Source organism: Phalaenopsis equestris, unplaced genomic scaffold (genome assembly GCF_001263595.1).
Source record: "Phalaenopsis equestris unplaced genomic scaffold, ASM126359v1 Scaffold001185, whole genome shotgun sequence".
NCBI classification, from domain to species: Eukaryota; Viridiplantae; Streptophyta; class Magnoliopsida; order Asparagales; family Orchidaceae; genus Phalaenopsis; species Phalaenopsis equestris.
Genome location: NW_018165624.1, coordinates 135,286 through 153,033, shown reverse-complemented (window position 1 = coordinate 153,033; position 17,748 = coordinate 135,286). Strand labels below are relative to the sequence as shown.

The following is a 17,748-nucleotide window of genomic DNA, read 5'->3' as shown; positions in this document are numbered from 1 at the left end:
TTTCCGCCGGGGGGGGAGAGCGCCGTCGGCGATCGGAGAGGCAGGGGAGGCTGTGTTCGTTTTGCGATTCGAGAGGGGAGAGGGATGGGAGGAGCGGGCAATTTTTGAAGGGCGGGGTTGTTTTTGTAAGGGTGATTGGAGCGATAGTAGTAGCGGGTCGCTGTCGGGATCGTCGGTGGAGGAATTGGAGTGCTGCGGGGAGGGAATAGCGGCTGAGCTTCGCCGGAGGAGGGTTCGCCCTTCTTGTCTATGGACGTAAGGGTTGAGCCAAGCAAGATGGGCGGACTGGAGAGAAGCAAATATGAGGAGAAAATATTGCAGATGATTAATTAGAAATGGGGAGTTCTGAGAATTGTATTAACAGGTTATTATTAATGCTTTTTTTTTAATTAATTTCAGCTTAATTCTTGATTCATATATTAATATTTGGATTAATCTTAAATTTTTTAAATTAGATTTGTTGAATTTGTATCATAATTAGTGCACTAATCTTAATTTTAAAGGATTTAATAGCAAGGCTTAATTGGCAATTTTATTTTTTAGTTTTAAGTAATTGTTTTTGCTTGAGTGCAGCATGAGTTTTTATTTGTTTGTTATATATTGAATTCATCTCAAAATTAATCTTGTAATTTTATAATTTATCCTAAACAAATTTAAATTAAACCTAAGAAAAAATTTTATGTTTTAGGGTTCATTTTATTAAGAGTTTTAATTGAGCTATCAAGTTGGCTAAATTTGAGGTCACATGGTGGCTATAACATGGATCACAATAAAAGAAAAAATTATTTCAAACAGACACTGCATGCAGAGATGCACCGTAAAGATAATTTCGGTGGGCCCAATTTTAAAAAAAAAAATTTTTTTTTGATCGAACGGTGGAGATCGGTAATCGACGGTGTAGATCGGACACCGCATGCAATGGAATAATTTTCCCAATAAAAGAACATTTATTAACCATTGTTTGGAGAGTTCAAAGTTGCATTGGATGGGTAGAGATCTTCATGGATGATTTAGATCAAGCAAGTTGTGTACATTGGTATCTTGAACATATATTCACTGGCTTACCTCATTCTCCATTCAATTGATTTGAATTCACTCTATGGTTAGAGAAGAACCATTTCACCTAAATAAGCTAAAGGAAGAAGCTCTTCATTGATGTTGAATAAACTTGAATGCATCAAGTTTTTTCAATTGCTACTTCTATGGTTAGAGAAGAACCATTTCACCTAAATAAGATGTCGAATAAACTTGAATGCATCAAGTTTTTTCAATCGCTACGGATTGGATTATTGTGGAGCACTATTTACTTATATTAACATTATTTTCATGTTTAAATTATGATCATTATAATTTAAATATGTTCTTAAATTTAATATGGGTGAATTAAGATTTAAAATGTGCTTAATAATTCATGTCACTTCATTAAGAAGTTTATATTTGATTTTAGAAAATAAGACTAGAGGAGGCAATGGAATTTTTATGTAAAAACTCAAGTAAAAGAAAGCACCTTGAGACCTGGCCAATATGAAATGATTAATTATTCAAGTAAAATTATAAAGTTTTGTTCTTGTTAGAGAATACATTATTACCTAGTAATATACTCAATTTTGATCTCTTATAAATATAATAGGGCTTAATGTAGTTGAAAGAAAAAATAATGGTCTAACTGTAGTAGTCGGGTGATGATGGTTAGACAATAATAGTCAAGCAAGTTGTAGGTGGACTACAGCAGTTGGATAATGAAGATCTAATAACATTATATAGAAAATGATGGTCAAATGGCAGTGATTAAATGATGACAATCGAACAAGGATAGTTAAATGATGATAGTGATTGTCAGTTATCATTGGTGTTAAATATCAAGCATGATTAGCACTTCTTTAGCTAAATATTATTCTCATGAGGACTAAAAGATAGATTATGCTAAATTATCTACCAATTCATCTAATCTTATTTTTTTCAATCCAACACTTTGAACAATTTTATAATAAAATCCCAAAATAAAATCTACATTACATTGATATTTTTGTACTTTTTTTCTAATGAGAGGACTTTTTCTAAATCTATGTTCTACCAAAAGTAGAACTCTGATTTTATGTGAATGATTTACCCTTAATTTATGTTGTCAATTAAGAACATGAATATTGTTAATCTCTGTCAATGAATAGGAAGCCTAATCTCTTACTTTAACCAGGCATATTCCTATCCTAATTAATGCAAGAGATTGCATTAAACATATTTCTTACATGGTTGCAATTCACTTCTTATTATATGTTATCAACCCAATTTAGTGCATTAAGACTCTTTCAATGTCTCGAGATAAAACTATATGTTAAGATGTGCATGGCCAAAAATACAAATAAATTAAGAGGAGAGTAAAACAAAACTACATAAATTTTTAATACAAATAATCAATTACATCAAATTCAAAGGCACTTTAAAATCAACATAAATCCATAGAAAACAAATTAGTTTTTAACAAATATTTGATAAAATAGAGAAAATACAATAATCAATCATGAAAAATAAACTAAGAAATAGAGATATAAATTTATTTTTTATGCAATTGCCTTCATTTTTTTTGTGAAAATTTCTCATAATCACGAATATAACTTCTTATTCTACTCACAAATACTTTACACACTCTCTACACTCTACTAGTCTCTCTATAACTTCTTATTAAAAATTGCCAAGCCGCTCCCGGGGCTGCTTCAAAATCGCTTATAACTTGAATTATCAGGGTCATTGCATTATGTTGCTAAACACTGTCTTTGTGGCAACATCATGGTAAGCTAATACACTCAATTGTAGTTTTTATGGTGATATGAACTCTGATGTTTAAAACAAACTATGCTCCTTCTAATTGCATTGTGATGCTTCACCTTCAGCAGTACAACACTTTTCTCCTAGCATCGTGCATGGCGCTAAAAGCCTAACTTGTAGCATCAAGTTATCAATTTGTTATTTGTCTTTACAGTTTTCTAGCATTGCACCATTATTGAACTAGTATTGTGGTGTTCATCTTCTAGTGCAACAATGCCGAAACACAAATTCATAGCACTGTGTTCTAGGGTTTCTTGGCCCTAGCATGCACTTTGGTGTGGCATTGTGCAAATATCAATGCGGTGCTATCTTTAAAATTTCTCTTTGGTCATTTCAATTTTCTTCCTGTGAAATTTTCTATAAAAAAACAACTTAATTAGTAAAATAAACATGAAAAACAATCAACATTTGAACATACTTTTCCTCTTATTTTCATTCACTCATCTCACACGATACACATGCGTAGTCTCAAATATGTGTGTGCAAGGGTCAGCACAACCCCGAACTAACATGTAGGGGTGTAAACGTGCAGAACACGAGCGAGCCCAGACTCAACTCATGTTCGGCTCGTTTATATTTCGAGCTCAAAAAGTGTGTTCGTGTTTGGCTCATTTACTTAGCGAGCCGAACACGAGCTGTTCACGAACAAAGTCAAAAGATGTTAACGGTTAAGACAAGATTTAAAAGTTATTATTTATATTAAAACAACATTTGAATCTAATTTAATAATTTTTATTATATTTTCTTAATTAATACTTTTAACTGATTATATAAAAAAGACTACTCATCAAAGATATATATATAATTGATGAATAGTATTTCGAGCCAAAACGAGTCGGACACGAACAAACAAATCTTTGTTCATGTTCGGCTCGTTAACTTAGCGAACGAGCCGAATATGAGCTTCTTAACGAGCTGAATACGAGTTGTTCGCGAACAGTGAGCCGTTTTGACAGCCCTACTAACATGCATGCATACGCCCGTACATAGGCACATGTGCATTTAAACACAAACATACACATGCTTAGGCACATGCCCAAAATTATGTTGGCACGTGCACACAGTTACAATCATTGTTATAATAACTAAAATTTTAATTTCTTAAATTAAAAATGTACAAGCATTTTTATCATCAAAGCTTTCATAATTTATTGTAAGAAAATAAATTAATAAAAAAAATTAATAAAACAGAGCACGTTTTCAAGTAAAACTGCTCCTCTTAAGTGAGAAGAAATGTTTTTCAAGTAGAAATTTTGGCTAATTTGTTTTATATGATCTTGTGTGTTTGCATGTTTTCCAAAAAAAACAAAAAGAAAAAAAGAAAACTACGGCTTTGTTCCTTCAATCAACAAACCAATCCTTAAAAATTTGTAATTTCTTTTAATATAAACATAATTGGTAATTTCCATAAATTCTTATATAGAAATGTTGTCATTTGATAGGTTGATAAATTTATAAACTGTGACTTTTCTACTCTATAGTTTTTTCCCAATTATTGGTTTAAAAAATTTATTATGAGTTTTATGCTTGCGAAAATAATTTTTTTGTAAAATTTTTATCAAATTAGGTTAGGTTAGGTTAGGTTAACTCGAGTTAGGTCGGGTTGATGAGGTGATTCAATTGAATTGGGTTAACCCGAGTAAGATCTAGGTCAGGTTGACCTGGTGATTTAGTTGAATTGGGTTAACCCGAGTTAGGTCGAGTTGACCCAGTGATTCAGTTGAATTGGGTTAATTCGAGTTAGGTCGGTTTGACCCGGTGATTCAATTGAACTTGGTTAACCCTAGTTAGGTCGGTTTGACCCGGTGATTCAATTGAATTAGACCTAACTTAATTCTTATGTCTAAACCATATTAGAGCTACCCTCTAGGTCTTACCTACCGGGTCTATTTGGGGCAGTTTATTTGGTGCGGTGGCGTTTTGAAAACACACATGATTTGTTTGGGTAAACTGCGTTTTGGCAGCTTATGCAACAAAAAAATTAATTTTTCCCCCCCGCCCCTATCGGGGGGGGGTGGCAGCTTTTTGGCTGTGGTCTGACTTTTCCAAAAAAAATAAAATTTGTATAGTCACCGCACTTAGTTTATTAGCAGATTATTTTTAAGCAGCTACCGCACTTAGTTTATTAGCAGATTATTTTTAAGCAGCTAATCAGCAGATTATTCAATAAGTTGCAGCTACCCTAAACAGACCCTTAGGCTTAGCCTGAACCCTGAAATTTTCACATTTTTTATAGTTCCTCCGCCAGTTTCGGGATTTGGAGTAGAGGGGGTGATGCTAAGGAATCCTTCATATTATGCTTCCTCGCTTTCAGAAGTCAAGTCAAAGCACTGGTTTTTCCTAAGTGCCCTGAAGAACGCTGCACATTTGTGACCTAATTTCGGGATAAAACAACTGAGTCCTACAATTTGACATGTCAGTCTTTGTATTTCTTTAGTGCTTCGAGAGTGTGGCACATCAAGGATTGCTTGTAATTTTTCCAGATTGGGTCTCACTCCTTTGGGAGTCAACAAGAATCCCAAGTTGTCGGTCGACGCTCCAAAAATGCATTTCAAAGGATTTAGTCTCAGTTCAAATTTTTTAAGAGTTTCGAAGGCTTCCTTTAGGTCTTCTATGTGTTGCCCAGCTAACTTGCTTTTCCCAAGAACAACATCCATATAGATTGTCAATGTTTTTCCCTTTTGATTTGAAAATATTACATCCATAAGATGTTGATAGGTCGAACCAGCCTTCTTCAGCTCGAAGGGCATTACATTATAACAAAAAATTCCTTGCACGATAATGAAAGATGTCTTCCCTGTGTCGGCCAGATGCATTCTTATTTGGTGGTAGCCAGATAAAGCATCGAGGAAACTCATTACGGAGTATCCGACTGCGGAGTCCACCAATGTGTCAATTCTAGGAAACGGGTAGGTGTTCTTTGGACAAATGACATTCAGATTGGTGAAGTCGATGCACATCCTCCACTTACCGCTGGGTTTTCGAACCACTACTACATTCGAGAGCCAAGTCAAATATTGGACTTCCCGAATGTAGCATGCCTTCTTCAATTGACTTCCGCCTCTATTGGCTTGGCTAGGACCCTTGAGGTCGATCGAAGCTTTGTTTCACTGGCAGAGAAAACAGGTTAATGTTGAGCTGATGGCAGGTGACGTCGATAGGGACTCTGAGCATCTCCACATCTACCTAGGCGAACACGTCCCGACATTGGTGAAGGGACTCAATAAGTAGGTTCCTGTGATCTGCATCAAAACTTTTGCTAATTAGAAAAACCTTACCAGATTCTCCCTCTTCAGCGGGAGGCACGCAAAGGATGGTCTCACTGATCTTGAGACCTCCTTCCCTCTTTATTTGAATGTCTAGCGGTTCGCGTTTGATGTTGGTGAGTGTCCACATGTAATAGCTACTGGATTGTTCCAGATATCCTCGGATCATAATTATTTCCCCGCCCTAAGGTAATTTTACAGCCACATGATATGTCGAAGCTACTGTCAGGAAGCTATTTAGCAATGGTCGATCGAAGATGGCGTTGTAAGTCAGAGGGAATTTCACCACCAGAAAATTCTTCATATTGGTGAACTATAACTGTTTTTATCACTCTTCCCACAAGACGGCTAGGGCGATCACCCCCAGATCATTCTTCCATTTACCCAAAAAAACCCGAATAACGGGTCATCTGGAGTCAGCAATCGGTCGGCCTTGAGTTCCATTTTATCGAAAACTGATTTGAACAAGATATTTACTAAGCTTCCGGTGTCGAGCGGGATCCTACTCACCTGGTAGTTGTCTATGAGCATCATGAAGAGGATCACCTCGTTGTACAGGTTTCCCTTTGGGGGGAGATCTGCATTCGATCTGTGCCTTTTCAGGTTGGATAGTTGGGGTAATCGTCCCTCCCCCCCCCCCCCCCCCCCCCCCCCAACTGAATATAGCCAGGATGATTCCAACCAGGTGGATTTCATTCATCTACATTGGTCTATTTGCGAGTTCCTCTGCTAGGGCCTTCCCCTGTCACTGTGTGTGCTCCAACGTCCTTCCCCATCAACTTTCCAGCCCTGATGAGCTTCTCCACCAAATTTCAGAATTGATGACATTCATCTATATTGTGTCTGTGGTCTCAATGATGGGTGGGTGGCAATATTTGTTTGGATTGCATAATGTTGGTGTTGCCTTCAGTGGAGGGGCTTTCTTAAAATAGTCCTTGTTTTGAATGGCCTGGACTAGCTCAACCATTGATACGTTTAGGGGTGTCAAGCCTTGCATTTCTCAAGCTAGTCAAGTCGTTATCGTTGACCCCTTGCTGCTCTGGTCACCCCCTCGGCCATCCCGAGATCGAGGATTGTCAGTTTGTCAGCCTCCAGAAGCATGATAGCCCTTTGGCCTTTTGTCGTCATCCCGATCCTTCTGCTTCTACGACCGATGGTTAAATGCTCTCAGTTTGGTTTCCGAGGACTCTATGAAGTCTTCTTCGGCAGCAATGTGGTCATTTGCTAATTCCAAGACCTTCGAGAAGGTCTTTGGCCTCAGTAAGTTCAGGTCATACCTGAATCGCTTATTGTGGATCCCCAACTTCAGAACGCTCCAGGTGATGAGGGGCTCTAGGTTCTTTACCTCTTAAGCTTTCATTCTCCCCCTACCTGATCTAAAGCAGAGGTTTTGTATGTTTCCTCGATTTTTGCAGATTAACAAAGTTCATTAGGAGGTGCTTCTGGAAATCGAAGGATGGGATGATCTCATTCGAAAGGTTTTTAAACCATCAGAGTGTGGCTTCATTCAACGTGGTCAGAAACAACAAGTACTTCATGGAGTCATCGATCTATAGGATTTCGACCGTTCTCGAAAGAAGCTAGGTGATCAGCCTTATCACTCTTCTCTTTATAAGGATTGAAGTGAGGAATCATGAGCTTCGTCGGGGGTAAGGCTCCTAGGGTTCTTCAAAAGAAAGCGCTACCCATAGCCACTTGAGCAAACATTCCCATTCGGTCTACTCGATGTTGGACTATCGGCATAGATGTTGCAATCTGCCGGTAAGGAATCTCTTGGTCCCTCAGTTGGCCGATCACCGGGCCTGGCCGATCACCGGGCCAACTGTGGGGCGCTGGCTAATTGTCTAGAGGAGCTTTCTGAGGGCGAGTAAGTGGCGGTTGGGCATTATGTTGGACAACCACCACTCGAAGAGCTTCGAATTGATCCATTATTTACACCCGTAATGCCTGGACCTCTTCATGTATGTCTCGATGTATCGTCTCTCTGTTGAACTCCAAGGGCAGCACTATTCTCTCTGATAGAATTCTCTTTTGTAGTTGGCTCTACTTCTTGTTTGTGACATGTCCACGCTCACCGCACCACCTTTCAGGATGTTGAATTTAGAATTCTCTTGGAAAAAAAAAAAAGCCTTGACAGTTAAGAGTTGGAGGAGTAGAGATAAAGAAAAAGATGCTAGTGAATTATCAGTCGTTGATTTAATACTAAATTTGAGTTACAATTTGAATCTGGGCAAGAAGGCAAACAACCAATTGACGTTTTTTGGTTTGGTCGACCAAAGCGACGGGCCTCACAAAGAGCATTTCTGCGGAGGTAGGAGTTGTCGGTCGGTCGATTGCGCTTGGGCGGCATTTTAAGAACTTCTACGTTTGGGACCGTAGATACGTCTGTCCATCAGATTCACCAAGGGTGGACTTGATCACATCCCTCTTGAATTTAACTACTCAAGCTTTGAGTTCTGTCCATCAGATTCACCAAGGGTGGACTTGATCAGTTTGTTGATCTTCCAGATGACTAGTCCAAATCATCCCTCTTGAATTTAACTACTCAAGCTTTGAGCCATCATCTTTAGTCATTTGATTGGTTTGAGATTTGTGCTCACGATATTAATGTATATATTATTCGAAACTAAGTTTTTTTATTATTTTAATTGAAATTTGAACTTATTAATTTTAAATAAACTATTTATTGTTTTAATTAGATTTCTCCAAATTCAACTTTTTAAAATTTTATGCTTCTTAAAATGAGCATAAATTCTAGGGATACTTACAGACCATCCGAATATTGATATTTACAAATTAACCACTCAAGTGAATTTTTTGAATTTACACGTGCCGCGATCAAGCTATTGAGAATTTGATAAAAATGAAAAATATAAGTTGAGCTTTTACAATGAATATTAATATTTAAGTCAGAATTTGAAAAATGAACTAAAGAGGGTGATTGACCGGTTATTGAGAATTTAATAAAAATGAAAAATATGAGTTGAGCTTTTACAATGAATATTAATATTCAAGTCAGAATTTGAAAAATGAACAAAGAGGGTGATTGACCGGTTGGTTTCTATGTAATTGCCCCAATTTTAAAATATATATATATTAAATCGTGCCCTTAGGCTTGATATGGTGCTTAAATCATGCTACTTGAGCACAATTTTGTGCCACATTAGGCACCAAATCTTGCCTACGTGACACCTTAGCCTGTTTATAAAAAAAAAATACAGCTTACGTTAATTCAGTATTAAACATAATCTATTAAAAATTTGTCCTTTGAATTTTGCCGAGCAGGAAGAAACTTTAAACTTACATTATTGTCAACCTGGACATCTCTTATTACTATTAAGCTCGTCTTCAAGTACATTATTGTCAACCTGGACATCTCTTATTACTATAAGCTCGTCTTCAAGAATAAATAAACATGGTAATATGTGGATGTACAGCTATTCATGATTCCGGTTTTGGGAGCAACTTTCTTACAAAGTTTCAATATTGAATTTTATCTTTTGGCTTGTGGCAGCCATGTAATTGACACAACTCAATTATTCTACACATTAGAAAATCCTCATGTATTTGGCACAGATGAGTTTTATATCAAAGACAATATCATTTCATGCATGTTTCTTTGCCAGAGTTTGAAAACTTTTACTGCAAATTTACCAGTTGGTGTTTGCATAAATTTTATTCATCATCTTTATAGCTATGATTGGCAAAACAAAAAGAAAAAGATGAGTTTTAGCTCAAATAGCAAAAGAAGGGCAGCAGAGGAATTTTAATTTATACCATGAAAGTTCTTCCTTCTTCATAGCCTCTTTGCAATCATGTTGTCATGCATCAGAATAAAAAGGCTTGTCATTCCAATTTTTCTCATGACACAAAGGGAACTTGCCTAAAGAGAACAAAACAAACTTCAGAGAAAACTCAAAGACCTTGAAATCTCAAGAGCCACCCCTGGCTGAGGCTCAAGTACTCGTGCATCCGGAAGCTCCTTCTCCAGTAATTCCTGCAAAAAATATTTTGGAGTTCATAATTCAAGCAATAGCACATTAAAAGCTGAATTGTAAAATCACACACAAACATTCAAATCAGCTTCACTCTGACTCTATTTTATGGAGTATGTAGAAAATGAGCTAGATATGATAGCAGAGTTCACCACTCTTAAACATATTGTTAACCCTTTTACTGCTTCAGGATTTTGCATGTTTTATGATGTTTCAATTATAGACGAAAATAAAATTCTCCCGTGCACCTCAATTTTAATTTTTATCCCTAGACTGCATTGATTAAGGAAGAAGTTTTCAACTTAAGAACACAGCATGATCCTTGAAACGCACCCAGTAATGAATATTATGATAAAAGGTGTAAATAAAAACCTTAAACGATTTAACCGTCCCCTCCGGCCGAATGATTCTTGAGAGAAACCCTTTACTATTCAGATCACCATTCTTCATAGGAACAATGTACCTAGAAAAAAAAAACATTGATTATATATGATTGGTTATGCTTATGCATAACCAATAAATCAACAATTTATACTTCGCTTGTAGCAACTTGGCAAGCTGAACTGCATCCTCCTGTCCGGATACCAAGGTGAATGAAGGAAGCAGCTGTTTAATGACTGGCGTTATGATTATATCCACCTTATATTCTTGTAGAAAAAACTTGTTGTATACACAGTGTGGTTCATAGTAGAGTTTCAGATTACTGCTTGATGTGATAATGTACCTGGCAGTAAATTGTCTGATCAGTTAGCTTGGACGAACAGAAATACAAATGTGCCTAAGGTGAAATCACTAGAACCATCCAAAAATCAAATAAATTAATAATATCAAATTGCTAGAAGGTTTACAGAGCTTCAATTTGTTAATTAGTTGCTCAAATAAATGCCCCTGCCAAAGATTTAAAAAATTATACCACCCAAAAGATAAAGAAGATATTCAAGCAACAATCAATTTACCCATTTTCTGGTCTCTGCCAAGGTGGACCTAATATAGGACCTGCAGTAGCAAGGATATTGAGTTTTGCTCCATTTCTGCCTTCAAATTCAGAAGTTTGGCCAGGTTCTAGATACGTTACCTGTACAATATTTAAGGCTTTTCAATATCACACTGGAAATTAATTTGATCACTTGGAAAGTTAAGGAATAGAACAGCTGTAGCATTCAATTACACCTTTTCTGAACTAAGTTTCAATGACACTCTAGAAGCTATATTATGAAAAGAACATTAATATACAGTACCAGAAAACATATAAGAAGTGGTTCTCCAAAAGAAGCAGTGAATAAAACTCAAAAATTGTGTGTACCATACGCTTCTGCGCTCCTATTTCCAGTAGATACTACAAAACTTAAGAAATATAAAAGACTTCTTTCATGAGAATTCCCGTCTAAAGCAAATGAATGAAAGAAATATCATTATTTAGTTACAATGCACTACTAAACTGGTCAAAGGTGTTAAATCTCTCTGAAGAACTCTGGGAAACTTGAAAAAAAGCAGTCTTCAACTAATCCATCATTTCCACTTGAGTGAGAATATTAAGTGCCGTTAAATAAATTATAGTAAGGAAACTGAACAACTGAATAATATAAAGGTTACCAAAACATAAAATTTAAACTCAAAAAAAAATAATTGTGCGTGCATGCACACAAGTCAAGAAAATTGAATAAGGCCACCACTTTACCAAATATCAATCCAAAACTTGAATACAGTCAATCTCATTAAATAATAATGCCTTTAAAGCATTAAATAATGTAAGCCACCTAAGTCTGCTGGTTGAGATCTTAGTGTCACGGACAAATAGTCTCACATCGGCTAGGTGTAGGGCCGAAAAACAGTATTTAAGTCTTGGGCTGTCCACCTCTCTTAAGAGCTCTTTTGGGAGTTGACAAGTGATATCAGAGCAGATTACTGTCTGTAAGGTGTGTGGACTCTCCATGATCCAGTGGGACCCTCGGAGGAGCCGATCCATGACGAGGGCGTCACATGATTGGGTGGAGAAGAATGTCACGGATAAATAGTCCCACATCGGCTAGGTGTAGGAACGAAAAGCAGTATTTAAGTCCTGGGCTGCCCACCTCTCTTAAGGGCTCTTTTGGGAGGTGACATTATGTTTTCAATAAAAAATTTCTGGATTCAAGGCTTTGTATATTTAGTGTGCTTGCATTGGCAATTAATTTACCCCTAATGCATAGAGAGCTTCTTAAGATCTATAAGAAAAAATTTTGTAGGCTTTTCTAATGAAGGCATAAAAATAATTTGAAAAGCCACTTAAATATGGCAACCTCAAATCTGTAATGCTCAACCAATGCAAAATTACCTTCCAATTATGAAGTGCAACATAATAGTACTTATAATGTGCATTTAATGAAAAAGGGTGTGATGCTTATAAAGTAATTGATGTTTATGAATTCTGTTATGGTATGACTCATATACCATATAGAGACAGATGCTGGAACGAAGCAGAGCGGAGCGGAGCGAAGCGGAAGAGTCTGTCCAAATCGGGAAGTTACGTTATGTCGATTGGGGGTGCTGGGTCAACACCCCGCTATACGGTACATGCGTAATTTTGGAATTACATATTGTACTGTAGGGTTTACTCTACGATTATAAATAGACATGTTTGTAATCCTACATCTTTGAGAGAGTTGAATCTTGTATTTTGTATTCTTTTTTTGAATATTGAAAAGGAAGTCACCGTTCTGCTCCCGAGTCACCGCTCTGCTCCCGAGGACGTAGGCATCTTTGTCGAACCTCGTTAAATCTCTTTGTGTTCTTCTGGATTTGTGTCGTTCTTGTATTTCTTCGCCCTAATTTCTTAAAAAATGGTATCAGAGTGAGGTTTTAGGGTAGGAAAGAAAAATTTTGGCGGCGCAGGAACAAATAAGATTTTGACCGAGGAGTTCGGCAGATAGGGCGTCCGATTCGTCGCAGTTCGAAGTTCGCAGGAAGAAGATCCTCAAAAGTTTGGTGTGAACAGACGAGTTTTGCGGCAATTTAACAGGGAGGATCGCGACCAAGCCGAAGGACTCGCGACATTCAACGAGCAGGAGTCGCGATACAGATTCAACAAGGAAGGTGTGAATTCGCGTACATGGAATTCTTTGCGAGCGGGACGACCAAACAAGGCGAGGAGTTTGCCGAGAAGGAGTTTGGCAATTTGCGCTCGACCAGGGATTCAACGCAGGAACAGCAGGGTGAATTCCGACCAGGGACAGGCGAAGGAAGGAGGAGGAATGGGAATTGGAATGGAATCTTCAGGAATATTCCCTCGAAATTTCCTTGCGCTAAATTTCCTTTGTTGGGAGGCAATTTGATTCCTTTGCTGGACACGAGAGAGGAGGAAGGGAATCTAGGCTGTAGAGAAGGAAATTTGGGAGGACTTTCTGAATTTCCTTTGCTGAATCTTGGCGGAAGTGGAAAACGTTAGTTCGGAGGAAATCTGGAAGGAAAGCGGAGCGGAGTAATTGGAAAGGGATTTTATTTTCTTTACTGGAGCTGCGAAATATTCCTTCGACGAATCTTTGTTGGAGTCACGATGGCTTAATTAAGAAGAATCTTTACTGGAGACTCAATTAAAGCTTAATTAAGTTATTTTCCTTCGGTGGATTTTCTTTGCTGGATCTGCAGAGGTGAGATTTCTTTTGTTGGAAGCTCAAGAAAGGAAATGATTTGAAATTCAGTTAATTAAATGAAATGTTTAATTAAGGGAATATTTCAATTCTTTTTGGAAAAATTTTGTTGCTTCTCTGGGAAACTTAATTAAGGGAAAATCGTTTTTTTAACTTAATTAAGGGAAACTTAATTAAGGAATCTTAATTAAAGGATTATTTAAAAAAATTTGTGGCAGAATCAAAGTATAATTTTTTGCTCAACAAGAAATCTTGCGGAGAAGAAAATTTGAAAGTATTTTCTGAATTTTCTTTGTTGGAGAAAAGAAATCTTAGCTATGGCGCAGAATAATATAAAATTTTGCGGATTGTTCGGATAAAGACAGACTCGCCGGAACGAATAGGTGCGAAGCAGTTCGGATAAAGGACTGTGGCAGTTCGGCGAGTTATGCTTCAGGGAGTTCACGGTAGAGGCGGCGTCGCGACTTCGAGGCGCAACAGTTCATGAATCTTCGCGGCATTAAGCGAAGTGGAGTTAGCGAACAAGAGTTCATGTGCAGTTGCCGCGAACAGGAGCGTTTGAGAACAAAGGAGTTTGGTGGTGTTCGACTAGCGGAGTTTGCAAGTTCGTCGCAGGAGGAGTTGCGACAGGTGGAGTTCGGTAGGGTGTTGGCGAGCGAGCACGACTATTATTCGCGAACAGTGGTTGCGCGGAGGTATTTCGCGAAGGGTTTCGCTCACGGGACAGCAGTTTAGCCGAGGTGCTGGCGCGAACAGGAAAAGTACTTTAACCCATATTTGTGCATAAGAAACTTCATGATATATTTCTCCTAAGGGGCTAGATATTCGCAAGATGAAAGATTTGTTGGGTATATGTATTTCTCCTAAAGGGGTTAGATATTCGCCAAGGTGGAGATTTGTTAGGTACGACTCATAATACCAGAATTAGGAGTCTCTTGAAATGAAGAGATGTCTCTTGGAATTGAAGAGGAGTGTCTCTTGGAATTTAGTCTAAAGGACTGGATATTCGCCAAGGTAGAGAATTCTTAGGTATGATTCATAATACCAGAATTTGAAGTCTCTTAGAATGAAGAGATGTCTCTTGAAATTGAAGAGGTGTGTCTCTTAGAATTTAGTGGGTTAAGATCAGCGTGGGCGCAGCAGAAGCATGGCGGCACAACCCACATTGGTGCAGGTGTAACTCTTAGGTATATTTTCTCCTAAGAGGCTGGATATTTGCGAAGGTGGAGATTTGTTATGGTATGGCTCATATACAATATAGAAACAGACGCTGGAACGAAGCGGAGCAGAGCGGAGCGAATGAATCTGTCCAAATTGGGAAGTTACTTATATGGGTTGGGGCTATACGGTACAGAGATAATTTGGGAATTACATATTGTACTGCAGGGCTTACTCTAGGATTATAAATAGACTTGTTTGTAATCCTAGGTCTTTGAGAGAGCTGAATATTTTATTCTGTAATCTTTTCTGAATATTGAAAAGGAGGTCGCCGCTCTGCTCCCGAGGACGTAGGCATCTTTGCCGAACCTCGTTAAATCTCCGTTAAATCTCTTTGTGTTCTTCTGGATTTGTGTCGTTTTTGTTTTTTTTTTCGCCCTAATTTCTCAACAAATTCTCTCAAGGCTCTAGTGAGGCTAGACGAGTGAAATACAACAAACTGATTATCCATTATGTTAGAGTGTGTGAAGACCTGATAATTAAATAAACAACTTCACAAAACTATAGAGCTAAATTAAAACTCATTGGCTTTGATATAAAATCTTTGGTCCTATCTAATATTGAAATAATGGAAACATATTTTCAAAATCACTTAAATTTCAAAACATAATGAAACCACAAGGAAAATCGTACCATTACCAACACAGCAAGGCCGAATTCATTAGAAATCAAAGTTGGTACTGAAACAAAGCTTTTTAAACCTTGATGAAAATCAAGAAAAATAATTTATCAAATTCAACACACAACTGTCATAAAAAGATTTTTTATCTTTTTTTTTTTTGTGATCAAATATAGTTTTGTCATTTGTATATTATAGTCATAGTTATCATTAAATTTCCATGATACATGTTAAAAGGGGAGAATATATAGGCACGAGAAAGGTGGTGGCTGTTGTTGAATGATGATATATGAAATCCAGCAAATTGATTGAAACAACAAAGGAACAAAGAAGGGAAAGGACCAAATGATCATCAAACTTACATTTCTAAAGAGTGATCTTAAAATGGATTCTGCATTCGGAGTGGAGAATACTGGCAGGTTAGGAAGTTGCTTTGAAAGGGGTCTGAGTGTCTTAACATGGCAGTGGTCATCAAGGCTCTGTGTAATCAGCAAACAATCTACCTCAGGGAGATTCTCGAGCTACCTTCAAGGGATTAATACACAATTAAGGCCGTTTCATATTATTACAGTACAGTCCATACATCAAAATGAAACGAAGAACAAGAAAATAGGGGAATAAAATACCCGGAAGTTTGTTAAAACCTTCTTCGCGGCATCATACAGCCAAGGCACGCCAAAATCCAGATTACCAACCAAGATGGGATCCACCAAAACGTTCACCCCATCCACGCTCCATAACCAGCTGTTTCCCTGGTAAAAAGGAATACGTTCAGCTCGTCTGACAAAATTTAAAGAAAACTGAGAAGCGAACCTCTAGATAGGTAAGCTTAAAGCCGTCATCCTTGGTTCCAGGACTCGCACTGGAGATGGAGGAAGAAGATGAAGCCTTGAGGCTTTGGGTTTTTTTAGAGTGGACTGCGAGTCGGCGATGGCGGAGAGGAACAAAGAGAGAAGAGGGTGGATAACTCCGAAAGGAATTGGTAGGAGATCTTGCGTTCCCGATGCTTGTTAAGCAAGGGGAGCATAGGGCCGCCAGAGCCATTAAGAACTGAGAGCGGACAGGGAGAAGGTAAGCCCACCATAAGCGGGACGAGCTCAGCTTGAAGTATCGAGGAACCACGCGGGACGATGATCGCTACAGTGGCGTATGGGATATCGTTAGCCACCCATCTGATTTTGGATTTGGGATTACATGCTAACTTGCTAAGCCGGTTTCTTAGCTTCTAGACTAAGAAAATAAGAAAAAAATTAGAAGGAAATAATTTGATTAATTTTAATAGAAATATATCTAAATTTATTAAATTTATTTTTAAATAAATATAATATTTATTATATTATATTATATTATATTCATCTCAAAATAAATTGGATAATTTGAAAATTCAATTGACTAAAAATTTAATTAAAGCATTTGAAGCTATATTTAAAAAAAAACATTAATATGCTTGATTTGTAATTGCAATTGGATTCCTCTTGCTCTCATTGACTTGTTAAGAAGGTGATCAATCATAAAAAGTTGGTTTAGTTGTCTATCCCTTCATTATGTGCATATACATGATATCAATCATTTTCATGTCAATAATATGAATCTTTTTGTTTGTCTTCATGCTTTTGTTTGACTTCATGCTTGATTTTTTGTCTATGACTTGCAACTTCTCTATCGCACATCCAATAATTGAAATCCTTGGATGTAATATTGTTGTTGTATCTTCAAGAACCATCTTAGTGATAAAATAAGGTTTTGATGGTAGAGGCTTAACCAATATTAAAGGAGTGCATACTTCTAAAAGGGGGTTAGCTTTATATTAATTATGACTTAACATTATTATAATAGTTACAATACAAAACTTTCCTAATTTGTTATTTTGTTTAGTTTTGGAGAAGATTCAATTGGTGTTATAATGGATGAAGTTCAATAATGATTTTTGCTAAGGGATTCTTAGTAAATTTTGTTGGGGATGGGTAGGACTTAATTTAGGATCCTAAAAAAGAAGAGATGTACAGTTTAGTTAATGTAATTGTTAAAACTTCTGATTATATGTACTACATATATTGTTAAATTAATGATTTACAATATTATTCAATTTATCAATGATTTGTAACTTAATTTCTTGATATATATATGATTTGTTGATCAAGTAAATACGAAAAAAATTAAAAGATAATGAGCCCCTATAAACTTTATTTTGTAGCATAGCT

General features: G+C 37.0%; 2 protein-coding genes across 2 annotated transcripts in view; one reads left to right on the top strand and one right to left on the bottom strand.

Moving 5' to 3' along the window:
* The window catches only part of LOC110033441, an 8,735-nt gene extending 775 nt beyond the window's left edge, over positions 1–7,960 (top strand). The window contains exons 2-5 of the mRNA XM_020737415.1: positions 21–255; positions 7,261–7,408; positions 7,523–7,618; positions 7,835–7,960. Coding sequence (XP_020593074.1) covers positions 21–255; positions 7,261–7,408; positions 7,523–7,618; positions 7,835–7,960 — 605 coding nt within the window. The remainder of the gene's footprint in view (positions 1–20; positions 256–7,260; positions 7,409–7,522; positions 7,619–7,834) is intronic.
* Positions 7,961–9,830: 1,870 nt separating this feature from the next.
* On the bottom strand, positions 9,831–16,752 carry LOC110033442. The gene is made up of 7 exons (XM_020737416.1): positions 16,361–16,752; positions 16,174–16,299; positions 15,910–16,068; positions 11,041–11,159; positions 10,620–10,808; positions 10,457–10,547; positions 9,831–10,086 (listed from the first exon to the last, which is right to left on the bottom strand). Exons 1-7 carry the CDS (start codon positions 16,589–16,591, stop codon positions 9,994–9,996), a joined length of 1,008 nt encoding a protein of 335 aa, XP_020593075.1. The 5' UTR covers positions 16,592–16,752; the 3' UTR covers positions 9,831–9,993.
* Positions 16,753–17,748: the final 996 nt, after the last annotated feature.

Bases quoted from the DNA above. Each gene is read 5' to 3' on its own strand.
- LOC110033442 (XM_020737416.1), bottom strand. From the start codon at position 16,591: ATGGCTCTGGCGGCCCTATGCTCCCCTTGCTTAACAAGCATCGGGAAC. The intron at 16,300-16,360 runs GTTCGCTTCTCA...CCTTTTTACCAG, and splicing joins TTAAGCTTACCTATCTAGAG to GGAAACAGCTGGTTATGGAG. The intron at 10,087-10,456 runs GTTTTTATTTAC...TATTTTTTGCAG, and splicing joins GGACGGTTAAATCGTTTAAG to GAATTACTGGAGAAGGAGCT.